The following is a 10,552-nucleotide window of genomic DNA, read 5'->3' on the forward strand; positions in this document are numbered from 1 at the left end:
TAGTATATTAAGTGATTAAGGCTCAGTTTGGAGTATATAATTAACCCCACTAATTTATGCAACCAATGGTGGTGATTTCATATAAATGTGACCTAAATTGACCCATTTACCTCTCATATTGCATAAGTGATGGAGAAGAACTAATAATACCACGCATAAGAGTGTATTCCCTCGCATCTCATCACACCCCTCCCACATACTGCGCTCCGCCCTTTCCCTGCCTCGTCTCCTCCTCCCCCTCCTTGTCTCTAAACAACTCTCACCATTCCGTGCTCCGCCCTCAATCGTCTCCTTCAACTGCCGGTTTGAGAGTTGGCATGTGTTCTCGACGTGTTCTCGACGTTCTTCGCCGCTTTTCCGACATTTATCGTCAGTTTTAGTTGCCTTAATTGTCTTAGTTTTCCACCCTTCTCATCTTCTCATCGTCCTTTTCAAACCCAAACTTCCATCCTTCCCATCTCTTTCCTCTACACTCCCCCAACTGGCATGTTAACTTTCCCTCGAGGCCAAACATTCTGTAGCTTCAGCCAAAGCAAGAGTATTTCATACACCCCCTCACCCATTTCCATATGTTACTGTTTTTGTATATAATTTGCAAGGGCTGGTGAAGGTGTTTGGGATCTGATGTCTATCTCTTGGTTCGGCGTTTCTGGTGACAATGGTGGTGGCAACAGATGTTCTATGCATTTTGAATAATAGGAATAAGGGTTACCTTTATTTTTGTCCTATCGCTTATTGGGCTAGACCTTTATGTAATCCGTTGTAACTTTTGTTTCTGCTTATAAATGTTACTTTTTGACAAAAAAAAGAAAAGAAGAGGAGAGTGTTAAGGACTAAATAATTATATAAAAAAAAAAAGTTAAGAACCAATGTAAATTAGAGTATAATCAAAGCTATTATAAGCCCCATACAAAAATGTATATTCAAACACCTATATTCTTAAACTCCCAACTCAAATCCAATTTTGAAATTGGGTGTTTAACAGTTTGAGATTGCGATGGCCATGAAATGATTAATTCATGTATTGTAAATGCTACTTAATTAGACATGTATTCTAACGTGGTGCATAACAACAATAATGTGACTCTATAGTGGTCACACCATGTAATTTCTACCATTGAGAAGTGTCATGGCCATGTCCAATGCCTCCAGTTGAGATAAACCATAAACAGGTGTATCGGTGTTCAAAAGCAATACTCTAATACCTCTGGACAGGTGTTATTATGATCAGAATATTTTTTTAATCTTTTTGTAAATTTTTAGTAATCATGATGAGTATTTGTTTTTTTTTTCTTCGGAAACAATGGGTAGTTTTTTTTTTTTTTTCCAAGGGTAGTTTTTTTAGTTGTAAGAAAATTAGAAGAGTTTACTTATTTGAAACTTTTAAAACTAAAATTTGTTTTTATGTTAAACACATAAATAGAAAATTACCTAAAGCCCGTTAAGACAAACCGAATCCAACAATTATCCCCTAATTACCCCCAAATTTATTTCCAATCCCATCCATCCCGTACAAAATTAAAATCCAAAGTCTCAATCCAAACGTTTCCTTTCCCACTCCTCACACATTTTCCTTTTTATTAGAAAAAAAACAAACAAACAAACAAGAAAATCCCTCTCTCTCTCTCTCTCTCTCTCTCTCCCCCCCTCCTCCCTCTCTCCTCCTTCATCCCTCCCTCTCTCCCTCTCTCCCTCTACTCTGATACACGCACAACAACATCAACAACTGCTCAAGCCCCAACCCAAACCAACCTAGCAGCATAGGGCTTCGTTCCTCCACGCTCTCTCTCCTCCATCTCCTCTCTCTCTCTCTCTCTCTCTCTCTCTCTCCCGTAACCGGATCTGATTCACAACCCGAAAGACGCACACTTCCACAGCCGTCTCTTCTGCGATCCCATCAAATTCCCACCCCGCTCTCTCCGAACCCAACAAACGAATCGGCCGATTCGAACCGAGCACACTACAAAACGCCGCCGTTTCTGCCGCACCCGCGTCGGATCTGATCCGCGCTGGTGAAATTTCTCGGGCATTTTCATTACCCAATGGGAATGCCCAGTAAACGATGAGCAGAGCCGGACAGGAAGAAGACGAAGACAACGAGTGCTTCTACGAGTCCCTCGATCGCATTGTCTCCTCCTCTTGTTCTTGTTCCACTTCGAACTCCGACTCCGACCCCGACCCCGACCCGAATCCGAAGTATGCCGTACCCAAATTCCCAATGGGCGCCTCCACCAAGTACGACGTTTGGATCTCCGAGCCTTCTTCCGTCTCTGAACGCCGGTCCAAACTCCTCACTGAAATGGGTCTCACCGGCGACCCAGTTCTGACCCGGGCCAAACCCCAACCGGGTTTTTCCGGCGAGTTCGGGCGGTCTGTCTCGTCGGATTATTTGATCACTCAGGTAAATTCCGGCGGTGGAGGCGTTAATAGCATCGTCCGCTCCAAATCTGACGGCGGCGATCAGTGTAATAACGCTTGTTCTACTTCATCTGTTTCTTCTCCCCCAATTCTTTCGATTCGTGGTGCCGGTGAGGCCGAGACCGAGCCTGAACCCGAAACCAGTTCATTTGTAAATAAAAATACAAAATCTTTGGCTTGTAAATCTTCAAGCGGTAAAAGCAACTCATCCCCGCCGCCGAATAAGCCGCCTTCTGGCAAGAATTCGAGGAGGGTAGACGAGATTCGAAGCGATTCGAAGGCGGAGGAGTTGGATTGCAATGACATTGGTAAGGTTGGTGAAAGTGATGCTAATACTAATGCCCAAGTGTGTACTATTAGGAACCTTGATAATGGTAAAGAGTTTGTTGTGAATGAGATTAGGGAAGATGGAATGTGGAACAAGCTTAAGGAAGTGGGTACAGGGAAGCAGTTGACCATGGAGGAGTTTGAGATGAGCGTCGGGCATTCACCGATTGTTCAAGAACTGATGAGGAGGCAGAATGTGGAGGAGGGTCATAAAGATGGTTCCGAGTCCAATGCCAATGGGAGCAATGACGGGGTTTCAAAGTTGAAGAAGAAAGGGGGTTGGTTGAAGAGCATCAAGAGTGTTGCGATCACCATGACAGGTCACAAGGATAGGCGGAGTAGCGATGACAGGGACACATCGTCGGAAAAGGGAGGTCGGAGGTCAAGCTCTGGCACAGATGATAGCCAGGATGTGTCGTTTCATGGGCCGAAGAGGGTGAGGGTGAGGCAGTATGGGAAGTCATGTAAGGAGGTCACTGCATTGTTCAAGAGTCAGGAGATTCAGGCGCATACCGGGTCAATTTGGAGCATTAAATTTAGTTTGGATGGAAAATATTTGGCTAGTGCCGGTGAGGATTGCGTGATTCATATTTGGCAGGTGATGCAGAGTGAGAGGAAGGGTGACCTGTTGATGGAGAAGTCAGAAGATAGCAATTTAAACATGCTGTTATTTGCCAATGGGTCGCCGGAACCATGTTCAGTCTCACCAAATGTGGACAACCATGTGGAAAAAAAGAGGAGAGGAAGGTCGTCTATCAGTCGAAAATCTGTTAGTTTGGACCATTATGTGATTCCAGAGACTGTGTTTGCACTTTCAGAGAAACCCTTTTCTTCATTCCAAGGGCATCTGGATGATGTGCTTGACCTTTCTTGGTCCAAGTCGCAGGTTAGTTACTGTTCTGGTATTCTGTTTGGATTTATTTTTTGCCAACTTCTAATCTCCGCAGGTTACATTATTTGCGTATCTGTTGTTTCTTGATACCAAAATGTTGGGTGAATTTGAACGGATGTTGTTTTATTGTCATGTGATCCGAGGACACTATTTGGTATTTGTCTGCCAAGTGATTTTACTGACACTTACCTACCACTTTTTTTGCCTAGTGTTATGTTTCTTTTTTGTTTTGGTTTCATTACATTCACATGGAGAGGGATATATGAATCAAGTCATATGAAAGGTCCCAGAGGATAGGTTAACAGACTGTACACGTTTTGTAGTGATGAAATTCAAATACTCCGGACAATTTTCTTTATTAGTTATAAGTTGAAATTTAATTGAGAGGAACTTCGAAAAATGTAAGGCTTTGTTTCTTAACTGTACCTGTTAGGTTCTTCAGTCTATGCACCTTGGATATGGTCAAGCTGCTTTGTTAAGTTTCAAGGAAGAGAAAGAAAATAAATCACGGATACTTTTGACAAAATTGGATAAGTCAATGGGGCTCTGATTAAAAGTCGCAGTAGAAACTTCGGTAATGATTGCTGATCTGGTTCTGGAAGTTTCGTGTGCTAGGTTTAACCATACTCTAGTCCATATGCTGTTTGTCTAAGTATAGGCTTGCAGGATGAGTGCGCTATTGTATATTGGTTTACTCAAGTAGATATCTGATAAATGAATGAAACGTTTGACTATACCACTCAACTGCTGTGTCAATGAAGAAATCTATTATCCCTGGCTGCTCCCATAGTATAAGAATTTGTCACCTCCTTTCTCTTTCTATCTGTATCTGAACTTACACTGTTGTTTTCTTGACCTTTTAGAACTGCATGTTTTAGCAGAAAGTTATAGTTTTACTATGGAAAGTTTAAAATTTCTTAAGCGGATAAGAAAAACAATTTTGGAATAGTCCTGATTATATTTCAATGGAATGATGGACATCATAGTAGTGAAGGCTAGGTTCTGTTTTGGAAATAGACGGTCACATAGAAGAGTGTGTAATGCTTATCTATGATAGCAATTTCTGTAAGTTAGTCTTAGATATGCCAATTGGCATTGATCGTTGAGATTCTGCAAGTTAAAGGTTTTGTTAAAGAAGGCACTCAAGGCTAGGGAAGTCTGAAATAAGCCAAATTAAAATTCAAAGTGGAAGGGAGCTAAAATGGTTGATAATGAGGAAAGATGTTTCAAATTCCTCATGTCATCAGCTTCTTCTGGCTCAAGCGAGATTACCGTAAATCAAGAACTTGATTGACAATAAAATAAGAGATAGAATCTTCTCAAGGAAATCAAGGCTTCTGGGTTTTATTTATTTATTTATTTTTGGTCGATTCAGGTGGGGGGATGAGGGTTTTTTTTAGTGCACTGACAAGTTTATAATTTTAAGGCTTATAAGTGCCTTTTCCTTGGAGTGGATTCCAGTTGGTCATTTTCTGAGCATGACAGGTTTGTGAAATGTGAAAGAGGGGAGGAATGATGCTTTTATTATTATTTTATTATTTTGAGGCATGTGTGGAAATTAAATCAGTGCAATTTCTGCTCACTGCCTTTTGGTAAGGGTTATCTAGTGGATCCAAAGGTGGGCAGAGGGAATTGGCTGTAACCGTGCATTGTAAATTGTTTTGCAGAAAATGATGCCTGTCGACCATATATCAGTTTTCTGATAAAGTAGCATAGTATTCAGATGTCAGTATTCCAATATGTTTTGTTCTCTATCTTTTGATTATTTTGGGATTCACTAAAAGTTTTTAACTGTTACCCTGAAAGTTTCCTAGAGGCCAAAAAAACTCTCAAAATCTTATTGACTTCTTGTGTTTATATTGTCCTCTCTTTTTCTAGTTATCTAATGTAAATTTCTTTATGTTATATTTTGCAATCAAGTCTTTCTTCGTAGTTTGTGTGGAAAGAGGCAGATTGATTTAAATGGTGGTGCGATCGTAAAATAAGCTTTATACATGGCAAATGGCAATAATGTGGACTTTTTTCCTTTTCAGTTATTTCTTGTTGCATAATCTCTAAATAAGGTTCCTTTTTTGTTCCTTTTTTCAGCACCTGCTCTCATCTTCAATGGACAAAACTGTGCGCCTTTGGCACTTGTCGAGCAAGACTTGTCTGAAGATATTTTCACATAGTGACTATGGTAAGTATATGTGGTCTGTATTTCAACTTTGCTCTACAATTTTGGTTGGCCTCTACTTGGAACAACTGTTGTATAAAAAGGAGCTAATTCGCACACATCTTACTTCACGGTTTATAAAGTGCTGAAAAATCAAGTACATACCTTTGATATCAAGGAAAAGTACTTTGTTTATGAATCTTAAAACAGTAAGATCTAAATGAGTCGAGTTTGACTATATGATTTTTGGCTCTGGTGTAAGGGATTGGAAGGGGGATTTGTTAGATCCTAGGTTCAGATCATGCCAAGCAATTTTTATTTTTAAATATATATATTTTTTTTAAAGTTCATCATCTGAATTCTTATAATCTGATACTTTTAACGTCTTTTCTGAAAGATGTTATAAATGTGCAAGTGATATATGGATATTTTCCCCATCGCCTATCATTTGTTTCTAATAACTTTATTTTGCATGAACATTGATGCAGTAACTTGCATCCAGTTCAACCCTGTTGATGATAGGTACTTCATTAGTGGATCACTTGATGCTAAGGTTCGCATATGGAGCATCCCTGATCATCAAGTGGTTGATTGGAATGATCTGCACGAGATGGTGACTGCTGCTTGCTACACTCCTGATGGTCAGGTTGGGCTCTAGCTTTTATTCTTGTCTTTATGTATTGTATTAGTATCGTTCGTAGCTCAATAAACTTTTGGTTGATATCTGAAGGGCGCCCTAGTTGGTTCATACAAAGGCAGCTGCCGTTTATACAATACATCTGGTACAACTCTCTCTCTCTCTCTCTCTCTCTCTCTCCCTCTCTCCCTCCCTCTCTCCCTCCATGTATATGTGTGCATGCAGCTAATAAATTTTTCCACATTTTTCAGAGAACAAGTTGCAACAGAAAAGCGAAATTAATCTGCAGAACAAGAAAAAGAAATCACATCATAAGAAAATTACAGGTTTTCAGGTAATAAATTGCCTTGATTTGCTTTGCTTCTGTATGGATGATTTTAGCCTTGAAATTGGGAGACCCTTATTCCATTTTACCATTATGACTCGGGCCGTTTTCCCATCTTGTATTTTTTGTTCTTTGATTACTTTGAGCTGCAAGATTGTTGGTTTGATACTGTTGCTGATTAGTTTTGCTTGGCAGTTTGCACCAGGAAGTTCATCAGAAGTACTGATTACATCTGCAGATTCACGAATTAGAGTTGTTGACGGTATTGATCTGGTTCACAAGTACAAGGGTAAGCACATGATGTTCTATGATTTTCTTTATATGTTATTTTAACGATTTCAAATTCAATTCATGAATTTTTCCATCTAAGTTCAACATAGTAGATCAAGATGATGGTAGTACCATATGTTTGAACATTTGTGAAATTGTTAGCTGTCAAGCTTATAATAGTTTCATTCTAGCTTAATTCATTCCGGCACGTTTGATATTATCATAAGATTGCAAAACATAAGCCCTTAGATAGACCATTGATATTTCATTTTTCTAGAACATAAATTTGGTACCCAAGTTTAGATTAGCACAAAGATGTGTTTTCTGGGCAATAATTTAATGATAATGCTGTCTTTTAGATCTGTGAACATGTCATTTCGAATGTTAGCACATGCATTAGAATGTTCCCCTTTCCATAGGTGAATTGGTCTGTTTTTTTGATAGGATTTCGGAACGCAAATAGCCAAATCTCAGCCACCCTCACGGCAAATGGTAAATATGTGGTATCTGCTAGTGAGGATTCTCATGTATATATATGGAAACATGAAACTGATTCCCGTCCTAGCAGAAGCAAAAGTGTCACCGTCACGCGCTCATATGAGCATTTCCATTGTCAAGATGTATCAGCAGCCATCCCTTGGCCTGGAATGGCTGATTTATGGGGATTACAAGATTCAGAACGTAATGGGCTTGACGAGGTCTGCACAGCAAATCACCCGCCTACACCAGTTGAGGCGGCTAATGCCAACGAGGGTTCAAGAGCAGCATCTGGTTCCACCAATAGCCCTCTCCACGGAATCATTTCGAGTGCATCCAACAATTACTTCTTTGATAGAATTTCAGCAACATGGCCGGAGGAAAAACTTCTTCTAGCTACTAGGAACCGAAGCCCACGTGGAAGTTTTGATTTTACGAATGGTTTAAGCCAAAACATGTCAGCCTGGGGTGTTGTGATTGTAACTGCTGGGCTTCGAGGTGAAATTAGAACTTTCCAAAATTTTGGGTTGCCTGTTCGGATTTAGGGGGGGGGCCAAATAAGTGGAACCCTTGATCATGGGGGGAAGATGAGTTGATAATTCTGCAAGGAGCCAGTCCATTTTTCCCCATTGGCAAAATGTGTACAGAGAGAGAGAGAGAGAGAGAGAGAGAGAGAGAGAGAGAGAGAGAGATTTGTAATATTAAAGCGTTCCATGTGTTTCCTTGTGCTTGTGCCCGTCGGACGTGGAGTTCAGTTGGAGAGCCGGTCCGTCGGGCCAACAAGAAAGAAAAGTAGATTTGTTGAAAAAAGAGGAGGAAAAAAAAAAAAAAACTACACTGATGAATGTCTGTAGTCGGAAAATTGTAGAGTTATGAGATGGGAAAAGCTTATTGAATTTAGAAATGAAAATTCTTTTACAATTTATGTGCACAGGTCTTGATTTCTTTTTCTGCCTAATATTGGTAGTTGTAGGTGTGTAGGCCATTTAGACAAGTAACATTCTTAGCTTCCAAGTAAACAAAAACCTTTTAATCTCTGTAAAGATGGTTTGTTATAGGGTATCGGAGATGGATTTTGTCTTGAACTCTAATCTCGAATATCTCCTAATTTTAATTCTTCAAACCAAGTGATGGACCGTTATATTATATATATATATGTATGTATGTATGTATGTATGTATGTATTTTTTCTTAAATTTTTATTTTTTATTTTTAAAGGAGACAACTGATGCTAAGTTATGGTTATCCACCTCTTTCGGGGGCTGGAAGACTCACAGAGGTATTTCAGCTTTCCTCTGGCCACAAGTTTGGCTTCCACACCAGAAGCGGGTTTCAGACCGAAGACCTCTAGTTTTAGTTTGAAGGAAGTCTCGCAATCCGTCATTTACCATTGAATCACCAGCTCGTGGTTCGTTATATTATATGTTGACTAGACTAGTTGGTGAAGATAGCGGAAACATTTCACCAAAGTACAAATTTCTAATGTTCTAGAAAAATAAGGGTAAATAAGAAGAGAGAGACAACTTTATATGTTTTGTTAATGAATATTTTTATTTTATTATTGAATATTTTAAATTGAATAGATGATTTTATAAATAATTTTATAATAGTTTTTTACTTATTTAACTGTAATTGGATCCTTGATTGGCTAACGAATATAAACACGATGATTAAATTGCCAAATTGACAATTTAAAGTTAAATTGACCAACGCGCCAAAACGCGGGGACTATTTTGACATTTAAGCAAAAAAATAATAATTGCCCAAACCCTTTATTTTTGTAAGCTAAGTAGGACATGGATCTCCCATTGATAGGGCGGTAAGTTTCCGCATCATTTATCGTCATAGCACTTGCGATGGTGGTGCTTGTGATGGGCTGTTTTTTCTCCTCGTCGTCTAATTTGGCATATCCATTATTCGGATCCTCGAAGGAAATCATATCACCCGCACCTTTGGCATGAACCGCGTTCTCCTACTCCTCTCTGGCTATTTCCTTTTACTCCTGCCTCTCTCTGGCCGTTGCGACTCCTCCGATAATCAACGATTCCATGTTCTCATCCATCGCCACGGTGGTCTCTGGAATCGTGCCGCCGTTGTCGCCGGTTTCCCGAATCATCAACGATGCACCGTCCAAACGAAAGACATGGATGACGTTGGGAGCTCGACCGCTCCAACCTCGGAGGAAATATGTCAGTCATAATTTTTTTCTGACCGAAGTTTTAATTTTGGATGTGGATGTTTCATGGTTACTTGATTTGATAGGTTTTATTTATTTTTTCTTTCCAATCACATTTGTTTAGATGTTGCTTGACATCATGTGATCAAAAGGTTTTTTTCAGAACACAAATTTTTTTATTGGTGAAATAGATAAACCAGTTAATCGATTGAAAATTTGTTGCAGTGAGATGGTTACGAGGAATAACCGATGATTAATTATACATATGGATGATTTTCACGGTTATAAAGATGTATATGAGACATTTTTCTCTGATTAAAACCATTCCCTTTCCATAATCAATTAAAAGTATTTTTTTTTTGGGAATTGTTATTGGCATTCCAAAAATCTCATTCTATATTTCAAATTTTTTATATTTAGAAAGAAAAACACACTTGTGAGGAGTGTAGAATGAGATTTTTGAAGTGCCAATAACACTTTCCTTTTTTCTTTATCTTTATTGTTCAACTAGACTAAAAGTATTTATAAAAAAATAAAAAAAAATAAAAATCTAAAATGCAAGTAAGAATGGATTTGGATCTTCTCCTGAGCCCAAGGAGAGGATCCTCTTGACCAATCAATGTGGGCTGTTGAATTTTTATCCAACGACTACAAATAGAAGGGTTCCTTTAAGTTATATTAATTATAGCCGTTGGATTTTCATCCAACGGCCCACACTTCTTAGTCAGGAGGATCCTCTCATTGGGCTCAGGAGAGGATCCAAATCCGTAAGAATGTTCAACATCCTATGTTTTCGGGGATCATTTTCTTGAGGATTTTGGGGATCCCGTGATCGAAACCTTTCATCGCATATCGTGCGGTCAGAAAACATTTCA

At 39.2% G+C, this 10,552-nt stretch overlaps 1 protein-coding gene across 1 annotated transcript; it reads left to right on the plus strand.

Annotated features, from left to right (window-relative positions):
• Positions 1-1,593: 1,593 nt before the first annotated feature.
• On the plus strand, positions 1,594-8,426 carry LOC137742099 (uncharacterized). The gene is made up of 7 exons (XM_068481846.2): positions 1,594-3,631; positions 5,726-5,816; positions 6,281-6,438; positions 6,523-6,574; positions 6,681-6,763; positions 6,950-7,043; positions 7,469-8,426. The coding sequence occupies exons 1-7, from the start codon at positions 2,063-2,065 to the stop codon at positions 8,044-8,046; spliced, it is 2,625 nt and encodes an 874-aa protein (XP_068337947.2). The 5' UTR covers positions 1,594-2,062; the 3' UTR covers positions 8,047-8,426.
• Positions 8,427-10,552: the final 2,126 nt, after the last annotated feature.

This window comes from Pyrus communis, chromosome 11 (genome assembly GCF_041283825.1).
Source record: "Pyrus communis isolate YQ-2024b chromosome 11, ASM4128382v1, whole genome shotgun sequence".
NCBI lineage: Eukaryota > Viridiplantae > Streptophyta > Magnoliopsida > Rosales > Rosaceae > Pyrus > Pyrus communis.

Excerpts from the sequence above, each read along its gene's own strand:
- LOC137742099 (XM_068481846.2), top strand. The coding sequence starts at position 2,063 with ATGAGCAGAGCCGGACAGGAAGAAGACGAAGACAACGAGTGCTTCTAC. Across the intron at positions 6,439-6,522 it reads GCTACACTCCTGATGGTCAG|GGCGCCCTAGTTGGTTCATA; the intron begins GTTGGGCTCTAG and ends TGATATCTGAAG. Across the intron at positions 7,044-7,468 it reads TCTGGTTCACAAGTACAAGG|GATTTCGGAACGCAAATAGC; the intron begins GTAAGCACATGA and ends TTTTTTTGATAG.